Source organism: Mesoplodon bidens (genome assembly GCF_964165515.1).
Source record: "Mesoplodon bidens genome assembly, chromosome: 15".
NCBI classification, from domain to species: domain Eukaryota; kingdom Metazoa; phylum Chordata; class Mammalia; order Artiodactyla; family Ziphiidae; genus Mesoplodon; species Mesoplodon bidens.
Window position 1 is genome coordinate 16,286,591 of NC_138171.1, and position 26,373 is coordinate 16,312,963.

Sequence of the window (26,373 nt, forward strand, 5' to 3'; positions counted from 1 at the left end):
TGCACCCTGTCCAATCCATCCTCCACAAAGCTGCCAGAATGAGCCTTTCAAAACACAGATCTGGCCACAGCCTTCCCCTGATCTCCAATCTCCAGTGATTTCCTATTTCCCCCAAAGAAATTCCGGTTGCCCAGTGTTTGAGGCCCTCCCCACCTGGCCCAGACCAGCCGCCATGGTGTGCTTCCAGGTGTGGGTTGAGGACTTCAGTGGCATGCTGAGTGATTTTAGGGACACACAGAGATGGTATTCAGTGAGATTGTCGCCAAAGCCTGTCTCTTTACAAGTCTCTTCCTTCCTTCCGAAAACTTTACGGAGAAAGTCTCCATTGGAAACATATGCCTTTCACCTCTAAGTACTTGTCAATTTCCCGTTTGAAGAAGAAAGTGTAGAACTTTCCCTGGGCAATCCTATCTGGCTCCACCTTAAAAATACTGTTTTCTTTTCACTCTAATTTTGCAATCACCTTCTATTTACGTGGCAAGTGATACTGGTCTTCCATTTACGTCAGTGATCGGTGGAAGGAGAATGCTTATGAATTGATTTAAAGAAAAATAGTAAGTAAGGGAAAGCACAGTGGTACGCGGGTGTAGAGAGGATCAGGTGGCATGTACAGTGACCGCTGGCTGGGAACGCTGGTCTCTATTCCCCCTCCCATCCATGGGCTGTGCTTCCTGCTGCCTGCCGTGACTTGCTGCTCCATCTCTCTCTCAACCTTGAACGCACTTCTGTCTTTTCTCTGTCTCACCATTGCCTCTGAATCCTCCAGCAAGTGAGACTTTCCCAGACTGCCGTCATCCCCCCTCAAACTACCATCTCCCAGCTGTCACTCTTACTCCTTTGGCTCTTAATATTCAACTGCCTGTAATTTTTCCCTCTACAAGTGAAAACTGTAAACCCTAAGAGGGAGGCACCTTGTGGCACCACTTCTCCATAACCCCCAGGATGCTCTGGCACAGGGCTCCGCCCATCAATATTTGTCAAACTGAACTTTCCACTGTTTGCACTACTTCTGAGCTCACCATGCAGTGACTGAGTCATCAGCATCCTCCCTGGTCCCATTATGGTGGCCCCTGGGGTCATACAATGGGCGTTTGAACCTCAGCTCTTGGGTCAGCTCTGAACATTGGACGAGTCCCTTCCTCGTTTGTCAAATACAACAAGAATATCTGACTCAGGGCGTTGTCGTGGGGATTAAATTATGTCCAGCAATGTCTGGCAGAGAGGAAGAGGTCAATAAATGTGGGCCTTGGAGACAGGATGTGGTTGTAGCTCCTCCATCACCAGAGAGCTGCACGGGATCCTGCGACTCATGTCTCTTAGATCATGCCTTGGAATTTACAGATGACACATGATTCGAGAAATGTAGATCACAAGTGATCTGGGTTCCACAAAAGAGGAAGTAGAGTGACCCCACCAATTGGTGATGACAGCTCATTCACGCTGCATGAAAATTCCTTTGGATCCTCACACAGCCTGTCACCCAGAGTCCCTCCCACTTCTCCTTCCCGTTTATTGAGCAATGGGGGCTCCATTTGGGATAAAGGGATAAAAGCCTCCAGTGTCATGGCTGGGGAAGCAACCTTTGTAGGCGGGGAGGCGCATTCCCAGTTCTCAGGGGGGCCGCGTGGGTTGGTAGAAGAAGCATGGTATTTGTGTCCTGGCTCAGCCGCTCACTGGCTTTGTGCCTTGGACAAGATTCTTCACCTCTCTGAACCTCAGTTTCATGGTCTCTAAAATAGGGATAATGGGATGCGCTGTGTGTCATCTGAGCTGATGTTGTTCTGCAGCTGAAATGGAAAGCAGACTTGCAGCTCTGGCCGCCCACGCAGAGATCTGAGATTAACTGGGGCAAAGGGCTGATGAGGTGGAGAGCCAAGGCCAGAGGAATTTATGGCAGCCCAAGGTTTATGGTTTTGATATGGATTTATTAAGCACACTCTAGGACTGCAATAGCCTCCTCTGGCCCCCACCCCATGTCCATGCTGGCAACGGCATGGACGAGGCTTCTGTTGCAATATTATAGAGATTATTTCCTGGTGCTCGGGAGTGGAGGGAAGGCACAGGGGATGGTGGGAGTGGCCCCCGGGATCAGGCAGGCAGCGAATGGGTGCCTCTGAGGCTGGAAATCTCAATGGTTAGCTTCTCACTAGTCGGGGGGGCGGTGAAGAGTCCACACTCACAAAGCCCCCTGGGGTGGGTACTCTCTGTGCACCTCATATACACGGCAGCTCTCGTAGCTGCTATGATCTCATTCAAGTCCATCCTGACAACACCCCTGGAGGGAGGGATAGGGGGCTTCCCTGGTGGCACAGTGGTTAAGAATCCGCCTGCCAATGCAGGGGACATGGGTTCGAGCCCTGGTCCGGGGAGATCCCACATGCCGCGGAGCAACTAAGCCCGTGCACCACAAGTACTGAGCCCGCGTGCCACAAGTACTGAAGCCTGCACGCCTAGAGCCCGTGCTCTGCAACAAGAGAAGCCACCGCAATGAGAAGCCCGCGCACCGCAACGAAGAGTAGCCCCTGCTCGCCACAACTAGAGAAAGCCCGCGTGCAGCAACAAAGACCCAAAGCAGCCAGTAAATAAATAAATTTATTGATTAATTAAAAAAAAAGAACTACCCGACTATTCTCATTCTTATTTCTAACACCTGAAAGGAAGAAAAGACACCCATCCAAGGACTTAGAAAACATATGCGCCATTTATTTTTTTTTTTATAAACTTTTGTTAAAACACACAGGAGTAAGAAATCTTTTTTGCTTCTTTGCCCCATTGGGTGGCAGTGACAGGGGCTCAGGGGACAGCACAGGACCCAATGGCATCCACACCCACTGGAAGATGCTGATCAGTCTGACGGGACACAGCCCATTCCCAGAAATGCTCGATGTAAATCTCAAATTTCGTCACAATCAAGGCAAATCACAGAGCGACTTGGCAAAATAATTAGCTTGGTCATCACAATAAATCGAGGAGCGTCCATTTCCGACGGTCTGCTCCCCTTTGTCCACCCTCAGGAGAGCCATGTGGGTTCTTGAAGCTGCTGAGAGCTGCCTAGAGAAGGGATTGTCTCAGTGGAGGAATTACAGGGTCCGTGCCTGCCCTCCCAACCCTCTTTTAGTCCATTAGATCTTATGTTTTAGGGCCACGACTCAGGTAGTGAAGAAAAAAAAAAGATTTTCCAATGTGGTGTCGTGTCCTCAGTTTAGAGTCAGAAAACTAAATTCTCTTTGTTTTGTGTTTCCTGCGTTGCAATAACATTATTAAAGTAGAATGGATTTCTCCTCCAGGGAGGTTGATTTGGGACCGAGAACTAGCCCCCTGGCCCAGAAGATTGTTACTGTTAAAAGCCACTGCTATTCAACCCCACCCATGGGAAATTCTTATCTCTGCTTTGCTCCCATGACAGATAGAGGCCTGGGCAACATTGGGGCGGGGTGGGGGGGTGTGGAGGGGCAAAGAGGGGGAATGACAATTACCAGAAATGATTCCAGTTTCCCTACCTTGCCCCAGACTAGTCTGAGCGCCCTGGCTGGGGTTTCTGGGGAAGCGCCCCAGGAATAAGGGGTGGCTGAGGAAGCATGGAGTACCCCAAGCAGGAGACGACCTCTCCTGGGACTGGGGACTTGGCTTGGTGGAGCAGGAAAGCCAACCCTGATAGCACTGGAGATGCAGCAATTGCCCTTGGACACCTGCCCCAATACCCTTCATGCTTCTTTCACAAAAAGGAACAATCACTAATGGTGAAATCTGGGGGCACTGGGGTGCTGCCTGCATCCACTCAGGAGGGTCAGCCCTGGGTGGAGGGCAGGTAGTCAGTCTGACTGTTCACTCTCCTACCTAAGCACAGCTCCAATCCCAGGACACATCTCTTTAATTCCTACTGGCCAGTGGCACTTTCCAGAATTTTCCCAAAGCCTCCAAAATTCTGCATGGATGAGGTGCTGGCTGTTCCATCCTGGGGTTTAATGGTTCCAGAAGGTACCCTGAGTGATGCTTCACAGAGCAGGTCTCAAATCCAATCCTTCTTATCTCTCCCTTGCTCCCATCCAAACCACCCCACCTCTAGAATGCCAGGTCACATTGGTCTATCTCCCAATGCACTGCTGAATGCCCCTTCCCCAGACTTGGGGAGTGAAGACAAAAGGGATCCAGGAGCCATGAATTCTCCTTGTTTATCAGCACACAGGATTCTGGACCCGAAGTGGACTTTAGTGCAGCCTCAGGCCAATCTTAGTCCTGGGTGTGGGCAGGGCTCCTGGGAAGAATGATGCATTGGCTTCTGAGGCTGCTGAAGCGGGCAGGAAGTCCCTCCACTCAATCCCAGTGAGGAGAGAAGGGCCTTTTCAGAGAAGATTTTCAGCCACCGAGGTTAAGAGCTCCTGATCCGGGCAGACCTGGGATCAAGTCTTGACTTGGTCACATACTAGCTGTCTGAGTTCCAGAAACATGACTTAACCTCTTAGATCTCAATTTCATCTTCACTAACGATCTCTGGGGAGTAGGGAGGATGACAGGAGATGGTGCAGGTCAAGTGCCTTAAGACAGCGCCGGGAGGAAGCCCTTGAGACAGACCCTGTGGAATAATGCCTCCTTGCTGCCACTCTGACCTGAGGTTCACCCATCTGTCTTCTCCATCCCCAGCTTCATCTCTCTCACCTGGATGACATCATCAGGCCCCATGTGATGTCTCCCAAACCTCCCCCCTCTGTAGGACTGCGGTCTTCAGCGCCTGAAAGCTCAGCTCACTGCACATCACTCCCCGGCTACTCACAGCCCGTGGACCCAAGTCGTCAGGTCTCAGTCTGGCATTCACGGTCCCCAGGCTGCCCAGCGTGCCCCCTCTGCTCCAGACCGCCCCGTCTTGCATCATCTCCCTCCACACCCTCCTTCCTACCTCCCCGCCTGGCCCAGGCTGTTCACTCTTCTTTGGGACGTCCTGTCTCATCTGCTCCACCAGCTGGAATCCAGCCCTTCCTTAAAGGCCTGGCGCATAGGCTACCCCTTGCTGCCTTCTCTGACCACTCTAGCCCTCCCCCCAGCTCCCGGCTGCAGTGTCCACCCTGGGCTGTTCTCTCATTTTTGGCCGCCTGTAGGGATCATCACTCTGACTCAAGGGCTCCACTCAAATCCCTGAAGAAGGAAAGAGCCAGGGGTTAGAGGAGAAATGGCGTCTCCCATCTCGACAATCTCCTACACTGCGCCTAGCTCCAGTCAGTGCTTTTAAAATGTTCCCGGGATGACTGGGGGAGTTGTTTGCAAGTCTTCCTCAGCCTCTGGAGAGGTGGCTTTGGAGATATTAGGATGGCTGAGGAAGGTGACAGTGGCGGTTAGGACAGGAGAACAGGGATGGGTAAGGTGCCACCATCTGACCCAGCCTAGAAGGGCTCTGTGTCTGACAATGTGGCAGTACTAGGGACAAAGTACCCAATCTGAGTGGGGAGGGAGCCATGTTTAAGCAAGGTCTTGCATCGTCTCCAGGCAGCACTCCTTTGGGGGTGAAGGATGAAGGGAAGGCAGTGGCTTCGGCGGGAGAAAAGTTGTCCAAGGCAGCGGAGGATGTTTCAACTGAGGTCTCCCCAAGTCACAGCCCCGTCACCAGAGCGGGCAGTGAAGGGTGGCAGTGGGATGTGGCCCGTAGCCCAAGTTCTAGGGCCCTCGCCCTTTCCATTACTGCTCTGGGACTGGCCCTGTTGTCACAGCATTCTTCACTGTGACCAAGTGACCATCAGGGGCTCTCTGAGGGGGCCGGGGGGCTGGCAGAGCCCCCTCCCCCTAGTGACTTGCTAGATGACTTCCTGCTTGGTGATCGTCGGCTGCGGGATTGCAGAGGGAGGCTTGACGATTGTGGCGATGGCTCCTGGCAGGAGCTTGTAGGGCTCAGACCCCGAGCCACCTGGCGGCGAGGGCTGTGGAGTCTCAGGGGTGGCTGGAGGGATAGAGAGACAGACAGGGGCTGCTCAGAATGCCAGCCCATTGGGGAGTAAACGAAGAGTCCTGGGAAAGTTCGTCCCCCTCTCTGAGACTTAGTTTCCTCTACTACAAAAGGAGAGAATTAGACTAGATTCTTTCTAAGGTCTCCTATGGCCCAAACCTTCTGAGTCCCAAATCACCAAGTCTAAGTTCCATGAGGTCTGGAAGGCTGGGGCTGGGTCAGGTTCTGAGGTCAGAACCTTTTGCCCAAGTCCCCATAGCCCCCATCTCTTCCACCATTTGATATGGAGACTTCGGCTGCTGCTCTCAAACCAGGGCCCAAGTTGACTCTCCCTATGGACAATGGGACATGTGACAGGAACATCCTTTCTTGGAGAAAAGGAACAGCAGTAGATGAGACCCAAGGGTCTGGCTAACTGGCTCAAAAAATACCATTTCTTTGATTTTTAGGCAGCTGAGTAACAGAAGCTAATGGCCCCAGCCCCATTACCAGTTCAGAAAATAATTTTGACTATGACCCACTGGGCCAACTTTATTCAATGGCCAGCTTTCCCAAAGAACAATCTCAATGAAATGCAACCTCATTTTAGTGGGCCACCTCATCCCAATGATAATCTTACTCTTTGAAGAACTTTGCCCAATGACAAACTCACTCTTGTGAGATTTCACCTCAGAGGACAATCTAGCCCAGTGGAGGTTCTCATCCAATGAATAGTCTCACCCAACTGTCTAATAGGTAGCCTTACCCAACTGGGCAGTCTTACTTCAATGAACAATTTTACCTAGTGGACAACATCACCTAATGGAATTCTCACCCAATGGGCAGCCTCACCCAGTGGATTGCCTTATCCCAAGGGCCGCTTCATTCAGTGGAGACTGTCAATCACCTCACTGAATAAACAGCCTTCACAATGGACTGTCTCACCCCTCATTCCCTACCCTGGAGCACAGAGAACTGTTTTATCCCATTTCCCATCTTCTAGACCCGACCTTCTCCAGATTCCCTCTTAGGCCCCAACCTCACCCCTTCCTGGGTGGAGCCCAATTGCCCACCTGCCTGCCCCCTGGGTCGGGGCCACTCACACATCTGTCCGTTGCTGAGGTGAGCAGGCATCGTGTTGGCAACAATGACATTGGTGCCCATGTGTTCCTGCATCAGGTGAGGGTGCAGGGGGTGATGGGCATGAGGTGCATCACTGGAGGACCCTGCAGGTAGAAGGGGTACTCAGTGAGGACGAAAGAGTCTGGGATAAAGTCCATGGGCCTTGAGGCACCATCTTCCTCAAGTGTGGCCGATCAACCTGCCCATCCAATACTGATGGTGCCTATTGGGTTCCTATTTCCAGGTTAGTAAACTGGGGCTTCCATTCGTATCCACAGGCTTCATGAAGGTATGGAGAGGACACAAAAACCAAGAGAATAAAGTGATTTGAAAGAAACAAGGGGCATCTAAAGAAGCTGTGAGATCATTTAAATATTGCAGCAAGCAGTGTATTGATTACATGTTAATATAATGGATTCAATCAATGGCTGTCAAAGATCCTTGGTGTGCAAGTCCTTCAACCATTTGGTCCCAGCTCACCTTTAAGCCTCATCCCCTATATCTGAAGCCCAAATGACCTACTTATAGCATCGATGTGTCCCCTGTACTGTCCTAGCTCTGTGCTTTTGCTCCTGTGTCACTTCCCCTAAAGACGCCGTCTACCTCCCCTTCCCCCGCTCCCCCAATATCCCTAAGTCCAAATTCCAGCTCACATATTTCCTCCTTTGGGAAGCCTCTCCTGACTCTTCCCAGTCCAGTAGTAAGTAAACCTCTCCTTCCTTGGAATTCCCACCGTCATTTATCTGTAACCCATCTTTTGGGAACGATCACTTCTGTCTGTGAGCATTACAATTACAGGTGTATTTTTCTTCTCTCTTCGAGGTCCTAGCAAAGTGTCTGGAACACAGTTACTGCTTCAAAAAATGTGTCAGAGAATAACAGTACCATATATATAAGGTTTGGTAATAGGCTATGTTCACTAATATGACAATGATGGAATTTTAGGGCTTGCAAGGGGACTCTAAAGTATACCTGTTTCAATGATAGCTATCAATTATTGAGGACCTATTATGTACCAGGTACTGTTTTATAGCACTTTTCATGTTTGACATTATTTAATCCCCACAACAATCCTGTACAGTGGGTATCATTATTAACCCATTCTACAGATGAGATTAGAGGACCCGAAGAGATTAATTATCTTACTCATGTTTATCTGGCAACAGAACACAAGCTCCTTCCTGACCCTGATCTCAGTGACACCTGATTCATTATGACCCCATATTCACAGGGTCAAAGTGAGAATGAAAGGAGTTACCATATGACAGTGGTTCTCAGCTGGGGGTGATTTTGGTCCTGCAGGGGACCTTTGAAAATATCTGAATATTTGTCACCACTGAAGGAGTGATACTGGCATATCTTGGGTAGAGGCCAAGCATGTGGTTAAACAAGGTACAGAAGAGCCCCCTCAGCAAAGAACTGTCCAGTCCCAAGTATCCGCTAAGGTTGAGAAACCTCGTCCTTGGCCATCACCAGTAACTGTGTTGCCTCCAAAATCTTAAGTTCAATCATCTTCACTTAGACCCTGCCTCTTACCTTTCCAGCTCACTTCCTCTAGTACCATCACTGCAAAACTTCTTCAGCCCTATTGAGGCTGTCATTTCACTGACCCCCACCTTTCACTATTGTCACCCATCCATATTCCTCTTAGGTCAGCCAAGATCCCGTGGCGCATCACTATGATCACTCCCTTGCAATCATCCTCAGCTATCTCCCAGGTCCCCTTAGCAAAACATTTTCAAAGGGCAGTATACGCTTGCTATCCCCACTTCTCCACTTTCCAACTCACTCACTCTGTAATGCCCGCTCCCATTCCTCAAATCTGGTTTCCTTTCCCACGGTCTTCTGACACTGCTCTCAACGCAATCGCCAAGAGCCTCCTCCCTCCTGTGGAATTTAACACCATTAAATGTCTGTCCCCACTAAAACACACTCTTCTCTTGGATGCTGGGACTCTCCCTGGCTTTTCTCCTATCCCCCGGCTAGTCTTCCTCTATCTCCTTCTTTGGCACCTAGTTTCTGGGACACCACGAAGCTGCCTCTCATCTTCACCTTTGCACTTGTTTGAGCAACAGAGTCAAACATCCATCTGCCTCCTGGATAACTCAACCCGGATATCTAACAGTCATCTCAAGCTTAACTAAAGTCTAAAATGGATCCCTCACCACCACCACCACCATCCCCAGCCTCCAGCTCTTTTTTCTGGGTCTTCCCCATCTCAGTAAATTACTCCACCACCATTCCTGTTCCTCAAAGCAAACATGTAGGTTTCATCCCTGACTCTTTGCCTTCCCCTCACCACCCGCATCTGATCCATCAGCAAATCCTGTGGGTTCTTCCTCCAAATAGATGTTCAAGTTCATCTATGCTGATCAAGTTCCAGTCATGCCTTAGTCCTAGCCTCCTTGTCCTTCCCCTGATTGGAGACAGTGACATTTCTCAGGGGTCTCCTGTCTCCACTTTGCTCCCCTGAAATTCACTTTCTACCCAACAATCAGGATGGTTTGTTTAAAACATTAGTCTGATTTTTCAGTCTTCTAATAAGAGTAGTGATGAGAATACAATGCAAATTTCTGACCATAGCCTCTAAGACAATGTTTATGATTTGGTTTCTGCTCAATCGCCACCTTCATCTCACGTAACTCCTCCCATCTCACAACCTTATTTTTCTTGAAGACACAAGCCTCTCCTGCTTCAGGGCCTTTTGCACTACATCTCTTGGAATGTTTCTCTCGGCTTTTAAATGTTCTCTTTCCTTTCATCAGGTCTGTGGCATAAAAGTCACCACTTCAGTGAAGTCTCCCTTGGCCAACCTATCTAAAGAGGCCCCTTTTCAGTTATACTCTATCATATTACCTGGTTATTTCAAAATCTGTAGTTGCCCTCTTTATTATATACTTGATAATCATCTGTTTCCATGAGCCTTTATCACAGTGGCAGGCACGTGCACACTCATACACACACACTCATACACAACCTCCAGGAGGACAGAATCTTGTTCTTTGTTGAAACTCCAGCACTTAGAACAGTGACTGGAACATGCTAGCTTCTCAGCACCTGAATTAACAGACCATTATCCCCATTTTCCTGATGAGGAAACTGAGGCTCAGGCAGGTAAAAGGATTTGCCGAAAGCTACAGAGTGAGGAGGTGATGGAGCTGAGAGGTGAACGCAGGTCTGCCTGGGGCTTGTCTCTTGGAGAGGCCCCCCACCCCAGCCCTGCCCACCTCTCATCCCCTCCTGGGCCGGACACGGACCTCCCAGCAGCATCTCCTGCAGCAGGTTGTCGATCTTGGCCATGCCAAAGAGCTTGATGAACTGGATCTGCTCGATCATCTGCCAGGTGATGCTCTGTAGGGTGGGCAGCAGCAGCAGCAGCTCGCCGAAGCGGCCGCGTGAGTCGTACTGGCGGTCGTTGATGTAGTCCTCCAGGCTCACCTGCACCTGGGAACGCAGCCTCTTGATCTTGCCCGGGTCGCTCAGCCCCTTGGCATCTGCAACGGGAGAGCTTGTGCAAGGGAGGCAGTGGGGGCCACCTGGAGCATCTGGGGAGGTGGGATCCAGATGTCCCCTTACTCCTGGGGCCCTGATATGGGGGACCTCGTGGCCCAGGTTCACATAGGGAGTCCCCAGCAGCGCTGGGGCAAGGATTCACGGTCCTCAAGAACCAGAGTGCACTAATGCAAGCTGTAGCTTCCTAGACCCAGGCAGAAAAAGGTTTCTGTCACATTTCTAAGATGCAGAACAGGGAGAAAGGAGTGGAAGATGGGGGGCAGGACTTCAGGAACACACCCAAGAGGGTACCTTGCAACCACCTCATCTTAAATATGGGGAAACCAAGGCATGGAACAAGGAAAGGACTTGGCCCAAGCCACACAGCCGCTTGTTGGCAGATCCATGATGTGAATTAGAGCTCCTGACTCCCAGGTAAAGTCCCACCATCCAGACCTCGGCACACACTGCTTCTGCTGCCTTAGAATAGTTTCCCCTCTTCTCTGCTCCCTTGGCTGTGTCGTCTTGGGGTCTCAGCTTAGTTTTTTTTTTTTTTTTTTTTTTCGGTACTCGGGCCTCTCACTGTTGTGGCCTCTCCCGTCGCAGAGCACAGGCTCCAGACGCGCAGGCTCAGCGGCCATGGCTCACGGGCCCAGCCGCTCCGCGGCATGTGGGATCTTCCCGGACCAGGGCACGAACCTGTGTCCCCTGCATCGGCAGGCGAACTCCCAACCACTGCGCCACCAGGGAAGCCCTCAGCTTAGTTTACACTTCCTTCAGGAAGCTGTCTCCATTCCACCCTCCAAAGTCTGCACTCTCAGTGTCCATGGTGTCCCCAAATTTCTGTGGCTCTTCCGTCACTACTGAGCACACAGGATGTAATTGTCACTCTGTACAGGCAGGCATACGTCTCTTTTGTCTTTTTAAACCCACCCCTCAGAACCATGTGTTGTCAATATTTGTTGAATAGATAATTAGATGAGAGGATGGGTACATGGACGGAAGGATGAATGAATGAATGAAAAAAAATCAGTAGATACATTCTAGATCCTTAACTAAGAAGGTGATTCAAGTGGTCATCCAATAGTTAATCTCAACCGTCATGGAGGTAATACATTTATTTCCTCTTTTATTTCCTCTTTTATGGATAAAGAAAGCAGCAGAAAGAGAACTTCACCCACATTTCCAGTCCAGGGCTTTCTCTTCTGGGCCACGTTCATGCATTCTTTCATTCAGTCAATAAATATTTATTAAGCACCACCCACGTGCCCGGCCCTGTCCTAGGTCACCTGCCCATCCAAGCCAGGTTGCTGACCCTGACTCAGCATCAGTAATCCTTAACATTTTACTGAGCAGTTACTATCCATCTAGCTCCGTGCCAAGCACCACAGGGGACGCAGCCTGGGCCAGGCTCTCGAAGAAACTAGAACTAGAAATCTTACCCCCTCAAGAAATGGGGAATAGCGTGTGGTAGGTAGGAACATGGGCTTTGAGAGCTGGATAGTCTGAAGTTCAAATCCAAGCTCTGCCATTTCCTGGTTGTGTGACCTTGGGCAAGTTAATGGATCTCCCTGTGCCTCAGTTTTCTTATCTGAAAAATAGTGATCATAACAATTCCTACCTCACAAGTAGGAAAGCGAGATCATCCACAGGAAGCACTTAGAACGGAGCCTTAGTGAGCACTCCATAAACAGTGCTCATTTCCTCTTTACCACTATTTTTACTAGAGGCGATCTCCATGCAAGGAGGGCCTGGCCCTAAGAACAGGATCTGGCACACAGTAGGTCTTCTCTAACATGGAAGGAGGGAAGGAAGCCAGCAGGCTTTTGCAGCCCAGGCATCCATCTTGACATTGTGAAATGAAATCACACTTTGCACAAAGACACAACTACAACAACGTTGTATAAAAGTGCAGGTGGGGGCTTCCCTGGTGGCGCAGTGGTTGAGAGTCCGCCTGCCGATGAAGGGGGCGCGGGTTCGTGCCCCGGTCCGGGAAGATCCCACATGCCGCGGAGCGGCTGGGCCCGTGAGCCATGGCCGCTGAGCCTGCACGTCCGGAGCCTGTGCTCCGCAGCGGGAGAGGCCACAACAGTGAGAGGCCCGCGTACCGCAAAAAAAAAAAAAAAAAAAAAAAGTGAAGGTGGAAAGTCAGTAGATGGAATGGGGAGAGTGGGGTGCATTATCTTTATCCTGCTAATGAAGGGTTAGGAGATACTGCCTACAGGTAATGGGACAAGAAGTAATAGCATAAGCACAGGACATTATAAAAGCGAACAGTAGAGACACTGAAATAGCAAGAAAAATAGATTAGGAGGATGGGGGAGAAAAGATGGGAGTGGTGATAGAGAAAAGTGCAATCCTCAACTATCACAAGAGGGAAAATATGTTCTAAAATGGATAAACCAAGGAATAGAATGGTTAGCATTTTATTTAGAGCTGCAGAGGTAACTGCCAGAAGAAACAGTAAAAAGAATTGGAAATGGTTCCCCCATGGGGAGTAGGCTTTGGACAGGAAAAGTGTGGTGGGGAAGACTACTTCCATTTTAAGTGTGTGTAAATATTATTTTGATAAAAAATTTTTTGAGGGAAAGAAAAGAAGGGATGGTAGGAGGTAAGGAGCAGAAAGCAGGGAGGAAGGGAAAGAAGGGTAAAGTGGGAAAGAAAAAAACCAAGCCTCTGGAGTCAGTGCAGCCTATCAAGTCACTTCAGCCTTTTGAGCCTTGATTTTCCTTATCTGTTAAATGGAGCTAATAGAAATGGCCTCTCCTGGTTGATGTACTAAAGAGATGAGGTGGTAAACACAGGGTACATAACCCAGTAGGAGAAGTTTGACAGAGGGTCTGGAGCATCAGGGGAGGGTGGGAGGTGTGGGCTGTACCTGGGTCAAAGAAGATGATGGCTTTGAGGCAGGCATACTCGTTGTCATCGATCTGCAGCTCCTGAAAGGGCAGCACCAGCTCATCCAGGATGCGCACGGACACACGGTTCATCTCTGCCAGCTCTGGGCAGTGCCGAGGGACGATGTAGTCATTGCCTGGATGGGTTGGGAAGGAGAGGGGATGGGGAAGCCACCTGGGTGTACCCCTCTCCCCTAGCCTTGGACAAGCCCTGCCATTGGCAGTTATAATGCAGCTGGTGCCCATGGGAGGAGGGGCCTGTGGGGATTGTCACACCCATTTTACAGATGAGGAAGCTGAGGCCCAGATTAAAGGAATGAGTTGCTTGCAGCCACTGGACTGGGCCTGGAGCCTGACTTCCTAGGACCCCTTTCACATCACCCAAGCTCCATTCTTCAACATGACAACAGACCCACAACACTGATGACATTAAAGGGCCACTTAGGAGGCATAAAAGCACCAAGGATAAGGGCTCAGTTTCTGGAACTAGACTGCCTGGGTTGAGTCCTGCTTCTACCACTGACTAGCCAGATATATTTGGGTAAGTCATTTTCTGTGCCTCAGTTTTTCCATCTATAAAATGGGAATAAATTACAGAGCTTACCTCATATGGTCGTCATATTAAAGGAGTTAGTATTTGTAAAGTACTCAGACTAGGGCTCATGGTGTACCCTATATGAGCATTTAAAATAATAAACAAACATGCTATGAAGGCATAGGTGACATAGGCTGGGGGTTTGTGCCATTCCTGGATGTCTTTTGCTCCTACTCCAGAAAGTACATCAGAATGCACAGGTTACTCCAGGGCTAACCCTGACTGTGCTCTAACTTGCATGCTGGGGAATTTAATTCTTCGAGTCCACATTTCTTTGCATCTGAGTGGCGTATCCAGTTGAGAATACTGAGGACAGGACCATTCTTGATCTTTCTCCCTCACTCCTGCACACTACCATGGAAATATCCCATGCCCGGGTGTGCTCCGTGCTGGGCACACCCTCTGCAGAGCCCTGGCTGGGCAGGCAGTATCCTCACCTAGAAGCAGAACGTCCTTGAACACCATGGAGCGCTTGGTGGCTCCAAGCAGCAGGTGCTCACCAGCATGGGCTCTGAGCAGGGCCACCTGGAAGAGAGAAGGGATGGCGTCCGGTGTCCACACCCCTGGGAAGGTGTCCGCACCCCTGGGAAGGCTGCTCTCGGCCAAGTCAATGACCCTGGGCAAGTCAGCTTAATGCTCTCCTTGCCTTTACCTGCCTGAATTATAAAATGGGTATCAGAAAACTGCTGCCTTGGGACTTCCCTGGCAGTCCAGTGGTTAAGACTCCACACTTCCACTGCAGGGGGTATGGGTTCAATCCCTGGTCAGGGAACTAAGATCCCACATGCCGTGTGGTCAAAAAAAAGAAAGAAAAAGAAAAGAAAACTGCTGCCTTCCTCCCATAACGGATAAAACTGCCTGGAAAGGTAAAGAACATGTGCTCAGAGCCGGGAGACCAAATGCTGAGTCTGTCCTTGAATTGCTGTGTCCAGGGTAGCTGCTGCTCCCCTCTGGGCCTCGTCTGCATGGCTGGTGAAACTGTAACAACTGGGTATGTGGTTTTTTTTTAGCAGAGACTTAAGGGCTTTCATCAGACTCTCAAGAGGGTCTGCAAACCCAAAAAGTTCTAAAACTTTTAGAGCTTTTTCCGGGGTCCTGAATTCCTACCCATGGATCAGCTATGAAAGATTATGAAGACTGTTTTGTAAAAACACAGATTCTTAGGCCCTACTGCCAGAGACGCTGATTCTGTATGTCTGGGGTGGGCCCAAGAATCTGAAATTAACAAGCTCCTTGGTTGATTCTGATGCACCCGTTGTGTTTGGGAAATCATTACTCCAGAAGATCTCCAAGGCATCCACCCACTTGACGCTGGAAGATTCTAGATTCTGAGAAAGCGTTATAAGAATCTGGACATGGATGTTGCTTCCCGAGGCAAAGGTGTGAGCACTGGTCCTTGGCAGGGGATCTGCTTGACCGACCCCTTCCCTACAGAGAGGACAGGGAGGCCTTGGAAGACTGAAGTCTGAGGTGGGAGCCCTGCCAGCGCACAGGAGGACATTGCTTGCCCTTTCAGAACCACCTGCTTCAGTGCTTGCATGAGGACCAAAGGATGGGACTGGTCAAACAGTAGCAGGCTGGTAGCCTCAAGGATCTTATCTGAAAGGTTGGGTTAGGGAGTTTGGACGTTTTTTAGCAGGCTAAACTAGGAAGCAAAAATGCTTTTATTCATTAATTCATTGGATTGCTCATTCTTGTAGTCATCAAATGTTGAGTGTCTACTAAGTGCCAGACACTTGTTTGGGGACACAATGGTGAAAGGAAAGAAAAGGAGGGAGGGGGGAGGAGAAAGAAAGAAGGAAGGAAGGGAGGGAGGGAGGGAGAGAGAGAAAGAAAAAATAGATTGATGGAGGGAGGGAGGGAAGAAGAAAGGAACGTGAGGGTCATGTGATAAAGAGCAATGGGGCAAGAGCAACTGCATTCGATGAGGAGATCATAAGAGGCCTCTCTAAGGAGGTGAAGTTGTTCTAAGGCATGGAGGATACCTGGCACATATTCGATAAATATTTGTTTGAATGCAGCAGGAAGGAATAGGTGAATGGATGAGCCAACTACTTAACATCCTCTCCAGATTGAGCCCCTCCTACAGCCATGCCCTTACCTCATCTGTTCCCCCATGGTTAAGCCTGGTGAAGGTGACAGGAAAAGAGGAGAAATGGCAAACAGCCTTAGAGGCGAGAGCTCCCTCTCCATGACCAGGGCAAAAGGAAGCCAAAGGATGCTGATTATCGAGCACTTCCTATACGTCAGGCACCAGGCAGGACTTTCGTCACTTACCCCAGCGCCTCTGCAATCAAGAGGCAGAAGACCTGGATTCACACCCTGTGGCTGCCTTGTTCTGTGACCTTGGGCAAATCGCTCTTTCTCTCCAAGCCTTAGTCCGCTTATCCAATGCTACCCAGCCTTCTAGGTTTCAATGGGTTGATGTCCAAGACAAACCAAGAAGCAAACAAACTTGGAAGGTGGTTCCTGGGGCAATGTCGACAGACAGTGCCCCTAATTCTCCCAGGTGTGCCTCACCCATCTTGGGCAAGATGAGCTCCTTATACACCGTGAATGGGGAGCTGGGAACCCTCCCGGCCCTGGGTCTAGCCCCCTAACATGGTGGTTGTTCTGGGGGTGGGCAGGCGGGGGGTGGTGATGTTAATGATTATTCTGTGTTACTGGCCACCCATCACTGCTCTCTGAGAATGCTCTGAGCCCCAGCCAGGAAGGTTTGGGTGGGAAACCGAGGTTAACAATTGCTTAGCTTGGGGGGGATCTTGTTGCCCTGTTGAGCCCCTGGGAAGGAACAGGAGGGATTAAACATTAATGCAGGCTCTCCAGCAGAGGGGACCAGGGCCAGAACATGAGGAGCAGGGGAAAAGGCAGGGGCAGCTCGGCCAAGATCCCTGCCTTGTCATCTCTTCCAAAGCAGACAGGAATCCGTGTGAGAGGGCATCTGATCCAGCCCCCGTATGAGGGTGAGGACCAGCCAAACCAGGGTTTCCACAGCGTATTCCACCAAGTGATACGAACGTACTCCAGGAGAGCCTGGGCATCAGAAGACTTCGAGAAGCCCTAGGCTTCCCAAAGTTCCATAGCTGCCTTGCCTGAAGACTTCTCAGAAACTTTAATAGACTGACATGTGTTGCCAACCTTTTGTGCAAATGTGCAAAACAGAGAAGCAAATGCACCAGGAGCCGGTACCTGGAACACTATCCATTGGTGGCCCTCAGCTTCCTTTGGAACTGAGAAGGTGACCCAGTCCAGCTCCTCTTTCCCAAATAGGGAAAGTGTCTGCAGAGGCCTCAGGGGTGCCCTGGGCAGGCGCTACCATTTACAGTATCTCAGAAACTCAATTGTCCTCAGCCCCCGCCCCTTCAGCCCCCTTTTTCCCCTGGGACATTTTTTGGTATTCCAAAGAAGGTACTTTGGGAAATAAAATGCTGAGTTAAACCATCTTGGTGGGATACAAGGAAGAAACTGACAGTTAGGGAGGTCCGCTGTGGCCTGGGACTGTGTAGGTGCCCCATTACATGATTCACGCTTTTCAAATGGTAAGTGGGAGATTGGGACAGACACACTACTATATATAAAATAGATAACTAATAAGGACCTACTGTATAGCACAGGGAACTCTACTCAGTACTCTGTAATGGTCTATATGGGAAAAGAATCTAAAAAAAAAAGTGCATATATGTATATGTATAACTGATTCACTTTGCTGTACACCGAACTAACACAACATTGTAAATGAACCACACTCCCATAAAAATTTTTTTTTAATGGCAATGTCCTCAATCCTCCCAACAGCTTTCTGAAGTGGATATTACAATTCCCACTTTACAGATAAGAAAATGGAGGCTCAGAGACAGAAAGTAATTTGTCCAGGATCACACAGAGAACCTATCTTAGAGCAAGGGCTCAAGCCCAAACCTCCTGATCCCTGCCCCTGAGCCCCTACCAACATCCTCCCCAGGAGAGCTGCCTGGGGCAGTGGTGCAGAGGCTACTATCCTGGACTTTGAAGCTTGTCTGCCTGTTCTAATACCAGCTGTGTTGGATACTAGCTGTGTGATCTTGAGTAAGTTACTTAACCTCTCTGTGCCCCAGTTTCCTCACCTATAAGATGGTCATAATAGCACTGATCCCCTAGGGTTGTTGGAAGGATTAAATGAGCTAATATTTATAAAGTGATTTAAACAGCTCCAGGCACACATGAGCACTATGTATGTTTGTTAAATAAAATCAAACCAGTCCAAGGCTATATCCCAGCTGGGCCAGCAGGACCCACCTGCCCAGGGCCCGCACTGCCCGCAGACCGTGTTCACCCTCACCTGGTCGTCCAGGGGGAGCTCGCAGAAAGCTGGGATGTACTTGGCCCACTCGACAAGCACCAGCAGCTGCTCTTTCATGGACTCACACACATCCGCGATGCTGGCAATCTTCTTTGCCCGAATGTCACCATTGATTCCAGAGACAGGGGAGGTGATCTGGGGGAGATGAAGAAAAATGCTGGAGATGGCCGGGCCCTCCTTATATTCTCTGTCCCCCGCACAGAGCCCCCGCCCTGGAGAGTTCTCCTGTCTGGAAAAGGGGAGCTGGACTGTGGGTGCCTTCTCAGCTCTGAAGGAAGCTCAGGGAAAACCGGAAAGGGAGGATGCTGAGGAGGCAGTTACGGGGGAAGAAGCTCTCTCTGGGCCTTTATCTGCTGCCTGCCCCGTGCACCCTCCTCCACCAGCTCCTTTGAACCCCAAGGAACCCTTCAGCCCTAGAGGAGAAGCAGAGCAAAAATCCTCATCCTCATCGGATAAGTGGAGAAACCACTGCCCAGAGAAGCGCTGTGACTTGCCCAAGGTCACACAACAAGGGGTTGGCTGAGCCCCATGTGCTACTCTGTCCACGTGTCCACTCCTCTTTTCTCTCGGGGCTAAGTTGATCTCAGGCCCTCAGCGAGAGAGAAAACTGCTTGGCTTGCAGAATGCAGGCCCCACAGGGCCCCTGAGTGCCGGCTGTGGGTCTTTGCTACTAAACCGGCCGAGTGACCCTGGACTCAGTTTCCCTTCTGCGATAGCTGAGGGCCCTCCCATCTGCTGCTCCAGGGCCTGGCTGGGGAGGTCAGGGGTGGAGTTGAGGTTCCTCTTTGGGGTGAGGGATCCCCAGGTGGGTGGAGGGTCCCCTGGTACCTGCTGGGACAGGACCTCGGCCTGCAGGAGCGCGTTGATGGAGGGCAGGCTGCTGTCCTCATAGCTCGACCTGCGAGTGCTGATCCGGTCCCGTTCATTCTGGACGGCTGTGAGGAGGCAGAGAGAGGTGGGGGTGGGGGGCTCCCGTGACACGAGGGGTGGCTGAGGAGCAAGGGGAGGTGGCTGAACCCAGAGGGAAGGACTGCAAGGCTGGCCTGGAACAAAGGAAACAGGGTTGGAGGTGGGAGTTGCGGGGGGGCTGGGGAGTGTCCAGGGGGCAGAGCCCAGATCAGCATGTGGGAATGGGGGGAGATGGGTCCTGGCCCAGCTTGTGGGAGAACTTGCCAAGTGCCACAACTGCCCCGCACACCGCTGGGTGGCTATAGGAGTGACCCAGCCATCACTGGAGGCATGCAAGGTCGTGATGACTTGGCAGAGGGCTGAAGGTGGGTCTTGAACTTTGAAGAGGGGATCTGTCTAGCTGACAGGCTTTCAAGCGCTGTTTTGAAAAAGGGTCCCTTTCTTTCCAGACGAAAGTGTAAAAAACAAACAAAATGAATTGCTCTGGGTGATGGAGATGGTCAGGGATTCCTGAGTGTGGAGGCAAAAGGCCTGGACAAGGGGATCTGGAGGCCCCACCTGCCCTGGTGGTCTCAGCCATCAGCAGGAAGTGCATGTGCTCTAGACAAACCTCTCAGGAGCAGCTCGGGAAAGCTCTGGCTCCCTCCTGACCGACTACGGGGCTCCCTGCCAGGACCTCAGAGTCCCAGGGCCTCCGTCCACCAGGGCCTCACACCCCCCGGGCATCCCCTAAGATGGCCTAAGATGTAAGGTGGTCCTTCTGCTGCCCTGGCCTGGCCCTTGGAGTCCGGGAGGCCTCACGGTGGAATGTTTTTGAAGCTGGAAGGAGGGAGCACGAGGCGGCAGGAGACCTGGGTTCCTGTCGGGATTCATCCCTCACTCTCCATTGCTGGTGGGGGTCACATCCTCTCTCTGGGCCTCGGTTTCCCCATCTATAAGCTTTTCCCTCCAAACCTGCTCCTCGGCATCTTTCCCATCCCAGGAACAGGCAGGTTCATTCTTCCTCCCAGCCTGGGAGTCTCACTATATGCCTTTTTTCTCACTACCCCGTCGGCTCACACTCCAAATTCCATCAGAAAGCTTTGCAAGATCCATCTTCGGCTCCCACTCTGGGCTGGGCCCTGGGGTAGTTCAGACCCTCCTCACTGGTCACTTTGCTTCTGGCCTTGCCCCTGCAGTCTGCACACCTCTCGAAAGACAAAGGGATCCCCTAAAACCCAACTCAGGTCATATCCCTCCACTGCTCAAAACCAGGACCTCCCCATCATACCCGGAGTAAAGAGACAATTCCTCACGATGGTCCTGTCTCTCCCATCTCGCTTTTATTCTCTCTGCCTGTCAAACCTGCCTCCCCGCTGTTCTGGGACTCACTCGGCCACTCTCCCTCAAAGCCTTCCCGCTGCTGTTCCCACTGCCTGGAATTCTCTTCCCCCTGCAGCTAAGCTGCTTCTTCTTAATTTACTCATGTCTTTGTGCAAATATCACCATCTCAGAGACACCTGCTCTGACCATCCTGTCTGATGTGGTATCTCTCCCGCAGGCTCTACCCTTTCTCCAGCCTTATTTTTCTTCTTGGTACTTACTCTCTGTTTCTTTCTTCACTCTCTGTCTCTCTAAGAGAAGAAAAGCTCCAGAAAGCCAGAACATCATCCCTATTGTCCACTGCTGTAGCCCCAACAAGTAGAACAGAGCCTGGCGCACAGTAGGTGCTCAATAAATATCTGTTGAGCGGCTGAAAAAAGGCGCAGGATGAGACAAGCTCTGATTCTTGGGCACATCCTATGCCCCGTCTCTCAATGGAACGTTGACATTCCCGCTATTCAGCTCTCTCCTGATTTCACACATTGTTGAAATCAGAGAATGAAGGTCAGATAGTGTACAGGGAGCCCAGGAATTTAGTGGGATATGATAGAGGTCCCAAGGTAAGAAATCTCATCTCCCCAAACCCACCATCCTGGACGGACGCCAGCTCCCAGCACCGCTGCCCTGCCCGAGTCCCGCCCCGCCTGCAACACCCCTCCCATGGCTACCAGCCCGCACCCACCAGGGCGCCAAGTGGCGGCCTAAGAAAAGGGCTGCTGTCAGCAGCTGGGGATTGGGCTCCTCAAGGTTAGGCCGGTGTTATCAGTGCCCGGCGCGAGCTCAGTCACGGAATGATGTTTTCCACATGTTTGCTCAGTATTAGCAGGGTCGGGGACCTAAGGTAACTTCTATTGAATATTAACCGGCCTGGGCAGAGGCGGAGAAGAGGACCAGCCTGTCTTCCGAGAGAACCCCTGAGTCGGGGCGTAGGGGGGTGCTGGGCCGGGGTTCCCAGGAAGGGCCCATCAGACGTCCCCTGGCCTACCGCCAGCTTGCACCTCCTGCACCCCTGGTTCTGCGTCCTGGGCTGGATTTCCGACGCCAGGAGTCAGACATTTGTCCTGGGTCTGCCAGCAGGGGCCCAGGCAGGTGTTCGTTTAGAGGAAGAAATTTGAGACCGTCTGTTGAGCCCACTGATTCCCCAGATTTCTTCCCAGAGTCTTTGTTCTTTCAGGGAACACACTTCTGACCACCGTGGAATAGCCTCTGGCCAAACTTATAAGACTTTGAGATTTAGAGCCCTTCCCTGTGGTCGAGAGGAAGTTTCAGGAATCTAGACCGAGAAGGTGCCTCCCAAGGCCATCACTACTAGTTTTCATCCAGGGACCTTGGTGTCTGCTCAGCTCTGGGGAGCCTGACCTCTAGTCCTGCCTTCCCCCACCCCCGACCCAATCACATCACCTCTCTGGCCTCAACTTCCGCATCTGTAAAATGGGGAGGGGGTAGATCTGATGACCTCATATACACCTGACTGGTCTATAAATGCTACGTTTGCGGCCCATACCTTCCTGTCCTCAGGGCCAACTTTTTTTTTTTTTTTGCGGTACGCGGGCCTTTCACTGTTGTGGCCTCTCCCATTGCGGAGCACAGGCTCTGGATGCGCAGGCTCAGCGGCCATGGCCCACGGGCCCAGCCGCTCCGTGGCATGTGGGATCCTCCCAGACCAGGGCATGAACCCGTGTCCCCTGCATCGGCAGGCAGACTCTCAACCACTGCGCCACCAGGGAAGCCTCCCAGGGACAACTTTTGAGTTTTAATCCCTGGATCTTCCTAAGGCCATCGAGGAAGGGGGATAGAAACTGTTCCCAACTCTCCTGACCACTGGGGCTTCCACCAAGAATCTCTCTTGGCTTTGAGAACCTCCCACCAGGCCGAGGAGGGGTGTTGGGACTCTAAGACTTAGGTAGAGCTAGTAATATCCTGACTTCCCAGAACTTGACCACAGTGGCAATGGAACACGTTGCTACCCTGGCCTGTTCTCAAAGCAACCAAGCAACTGCGTGTGTCATGATCTCCTGGTTAACCCAAGCATGTAAATAAGCACCAACCTTTACTAGCTCACACTCCCTTGCTATCGGTCGATCCTCCTGTCCTCCTGGAGTAACGCCACTCTCTCCAAGACAAGAAGCCGTTGGCTGTTCTCGAGGCTAAGCTAAGGCTGAATGGCCGGGGGCCCTCCCTCCCCTTCCAGGAGCCAGGATCCGAGCCTGCTGCCTCTGTGGCAGCTCAGTGGGAGGATCAGGGGACAAACACACACGTCCTGGTGGGCCGTACGTACTTGTACAGGTAGGTCAGTGGGCGTAAAGCTAGACTCACAGAGATGCAAGGTTTCATTATCCACCCCTGTCATTTTATAGATGCGAACACTGGAGCCCAGATGGGGCAGAAACTTCCTCGAAGTGACACGTGAAAGTGACTCTGAATATTTAACAAGAGACATCTGTAAAGACCATCCAGAGGCAGGACCAGGCTACCTACAGCCTAGGAAGGTAGCCATCTGCTCAGGTGAGCTGCCAAACTTTCTCCCACCTGCCTGTCACAAGGCCTGGAATTTTAACACGAGAGATTCATTCTCTCAAAGCTAAAATCTTAGGCTGTCGGGGTGATAGAATCACTGGCTCTTAGAGCCCTAGACCGTTTGGCTCTTAGACTATAGCTCTCAATCTTTTTCTTGCCTCCAGCTGTTCATACATGCCTCATATTCCCATTCATAACATTTCTTTCTTTTTTTTTTTTTGGCCACGCTGCGCAGCGTGTGGGATCTTAGTTCCCCGACCAGGGATCGAACCTGCGCCCCTGCCCTGGAAGCATGGTGTCTTAACCACTAGACCACCAGGGCAGTCCCCCATTCATAACATTTCTCATTCCACAAAGGCGTTCTCAAGTTCAAGGTGAGAGTGGCTCAATCCCATTGATAACTGGGTAGGGGAGAGCAGGGGGGCATCTGCCTTTTGAAAAAGGCCCTCCCCGACTTTGAGGATAACTGAGGTCTGGATGAGAGAATTGTGTTGCTGCGAGCCGGAAGGGGCCTTGGAGACCACGCACTCCTTCATGAGGATCACAGGCCCAGGTTTCCCAGCGCAGGACTAGTGAATTCTAAGGGCTCTGTAGGGATGAGACCCAGAAGACGTCTCCCAGGGAGGGAGAAGAGAAAACAGGGGCTCAGAGGTAGAGTCGGGGAGGGGAGACAAGCAAAGCCAAGTTCCCGTCCTTCTCAGCCTGCCCGGGGAAGGCTGGGTCCCAGGATCCTTTTGCGGGGTAGGGTGGGGTGGGGTGTGTGTGTTTGTACAGAACTAGACCAAGGGTTTTGGCTGCTGTGCCACAGCTGCGAGCTGGAAGTGAAGGTCTGGGAGCCAGTCCCAGGGCTGGGAAAAGTGAGCTGGGCAGAGAAGGAGACAAAGAGATTTGAAAATGAGCTCAAGTTACCCAGAGAAGTGGTTAAAAGATGTTTGCCTCCTGAGCTTAGGCTGAAAAACTTTTAAACATTCCTGGGGTCCGGAGGGCACAGTAGGCAGCACTGAGGTATCGTCCAAGCAGCAGTGAACTCGGGTCCAAAGCTCTGGGTTCAAACCTCGGAGCTTGTCTGACCAGCTGCGGGGCCTTGGGCAAGTTGCTAACCATCCTGGGCCTCAGTTCCCTCGTCCATGAAAAGCAGGAAGGATAATAGTGCCACACAGGGCTGTCATGAGAATGAAAGGAACTATCAACTGTGGAAACGCCCAGCCAGGGGACTGGTATCTGCTGGTGGCAGGAGGCCAGGGAGACCCGAATAAACATTGTGCCCCAGCGTTCCCATCCTCCTCCACCCAGGATGAGTCTGGGGCCTTGTTCCCTTTCCTAGAACGGGAGGGCGCTGGGTCACCTGATGCCTAAGAAGGAAGATTAAGAAACTGCTTGGGGAGGAAGCTCAGGTATAGAACTCTCCCACCCCCGCCCCAATTCCCATTTGCTGAGTCTGGGTGGTGGGTCCACGGATGTTCGTAGTGTCATTCTCTACACTTTTCCTAATGTTTGAAATAGTATATTAAGAAAAAACACCCAACTCGGCTTCCTTGTGTTGGTAAAGGCAGGCAGGGGTGGTGGCACTGGGAACCTGAGTAGCTGAAAGTGGGAGCTTATCTCTTGGAATCTTTCTCAAGACCAAGCCCAGCCCCTCCCTATGATCAGATTTTCAGGCCCTCCCTCCTCTCAGCCATTAGCCAGTCACCCTGGGGCCTGTCACCGAGTCATAAAGTTGTGGCCGCAGTTGTAAATGGCTGCCGGGAGCTTGTGGGTGCAGGTGGGACAGTGGGGTGGCAGGGGAGGGTCGAGGCTCACCTTCCTTCTTCATGCCAGCCCGGAAGCACTTCTTGAGCCTGCAGTAGCGGCACTGGTTCCTCTTGTCCTTGTCCACCACGCACTGCCGGCTAAATCTGGGGAGGGCTTTGGATGGTTGGGTAGAGAAGAGACAGCCTTCCCCCTCCCAGGTCTGAACCAGGATCCTGGCCATCTGGTTGACCTCCAGCCTCTTTGTTCAAACCTTTCATCCCAGGAGTTCTTCTGCTAACCAACCAGGAGCTGGAAAGGCCCTATGGACTCTCTGAGAGCCCAACCCTGTCCCGCTAAACATGGGGAAACTGAGGCTCAGAGAGGTGACACATGGCCTCAGATCACTCAGCTGCAAGTACAAGGCACTGCTGTTTCCAGCATATCCTATAAAATCCCAGAGCCCAGAGTGGGCTCCTGATTGTGGATCAGTGTCAATACTTGGTCCACATAAGCCACATTCTGGGTGGGGATATGGAATAGAGGCAGTACCCACAGTGGTTATGGGTGGGACCCTGAGTGTCAATCTGGGCTCTGACATTGATTCAAGCTGGGTGACCTTGGGCAAATTCCTAGTCCTCTCCAAGCCACAGCTTCCTCATCTATAAAATGAGAATTAATAGTAACGACCACAGAGGGGTGTTGACAGGTGACAATGAGATAATTACCTTGATGGGGCTCAGCACACAATCTGTTCATAGTAAGGGCTCGTAACTGACAGCTACCATTATTTTATTATTGCTGTTACCCAGAATGTGAGATTCTTTGAAGGAGGGATCTCCAAGGCCTTGAGAGAGGTGGAAAGGCCAGGGCCAATCCCCTATTTGCCCCAGAAAAAGCACCAGGTTGGGGGATGGTCCTCATCCTCTGAGGCTTCAGAGTAGGCTTGATCCTAAACCACATGGGTCCCCATTTGCTAAATGGGAAAAATAACAATGAGCTTCTGGGAACAGTTAATACAGGCAAAGACTTAGTATGGTGCCTGGCACATAGTAAGTACTCAATAAATGTCAGTCAATGGCTTTATGATCAATAAATGAAGTTTCTAGAATAGATGTTCCCATCTGGATCTGCAAGGACTGAGAAATCAGAGGAGGCTTGAAGGGCTTGAAGGACAGATGCCTCTGGGACCTATTCAGAGAGAGGACAGACCCAGGGGGACATTAGCCCAAGTGTACCCATTTCCCAGCTGGAGAAATCAAGCTTCCTCACCTGCAGGAGTACATGTGGTTCTTTCTTACACTCCTCCGGAAGAAGCCCTTGCAGCCGTCACAGCTTGAGGCACCATAGTGTTTGCCTGTGGCCCGGTCCCCACAGATGGCACACAGGGCGCTGACACCCAGGCTGTTGGGTGCGTTGAGGTTGGCACCTTCTGCTGGGGATGTGTCTGCACCACAAAAGAAAAGTGAGGACACAGGAGGGGCAGAAAGTCACCTCCCGG

At 51.2% G+C, this 26,373-nt stretch overlaps 1 protein-coding gene across 5 annotated transcripts in view; it reads right to left on the reverse strand.

Annotated features, from left to right (window-relative positions):
- Nucleotides 1-2,682: 2,682 nt before the first annotated feature.
- HNF4A (hepatocyte nuclear factor 4 alpha) overlaps nucleotides 2,683-26,373 on the reverse strand; it is a 32,908-nt gene continuing 9,217 nt past the window's right edge. For 2 of the 5 annotated variants that reach the window (XM_081257741.1, XM_081257737.1), the window contains exons 2-10: nucleotides 26,145-26,319; nucleotides 24,945-25,039; nucleotides 19,185-19,291; nucleotides 18,336-18,491; nucleotides 14,455-14,542; nucleotides 13,404-13,559; nucleotides 10,261-10,527; nucleotides 6,985-7,137; nucleotides 2,683-5,926 (exon numbers count right to left, since the gene is read on the reverse strand). In XM_081257741.1, the coding sequence (XP_081113867.1) occupies nucleotides 5,784-5,926; nucleotides 6,985-7,137; nucleotides 10,261-10,527; nucleotides 13,404-13,559; nucleotides 14,455-14,542; nucleotides 18,336-18,491; nucleotides 19,185-19,291; nucleotides 24,945-25,039; nucleotides 26,145-26,158 (1,179 nt within the window). In that variant the 5' untranslated portion in view covers nucleotides 26,159-26,319 and the 3' untranslated portion in view covers nucleotides 2,683-5,783. The remainder of the gene's footprint in view (nucleotides 5,927-6,984; nucleotides 7,138-10,260; nucleotides 10,528-13,403; nucleotides 13,560-14,454; nucleotides 14,543-18,335; nucleotides 18,492-19,184; nucleotides 19,292-24,944; nucleotides 25,040-26,144; nucleotides 26,320-26,373) is intronic. The other 3 variants (XM_081257739.1, XM_081257740.1, XM_081257738.1) reach the window with 3 other exon arrangements.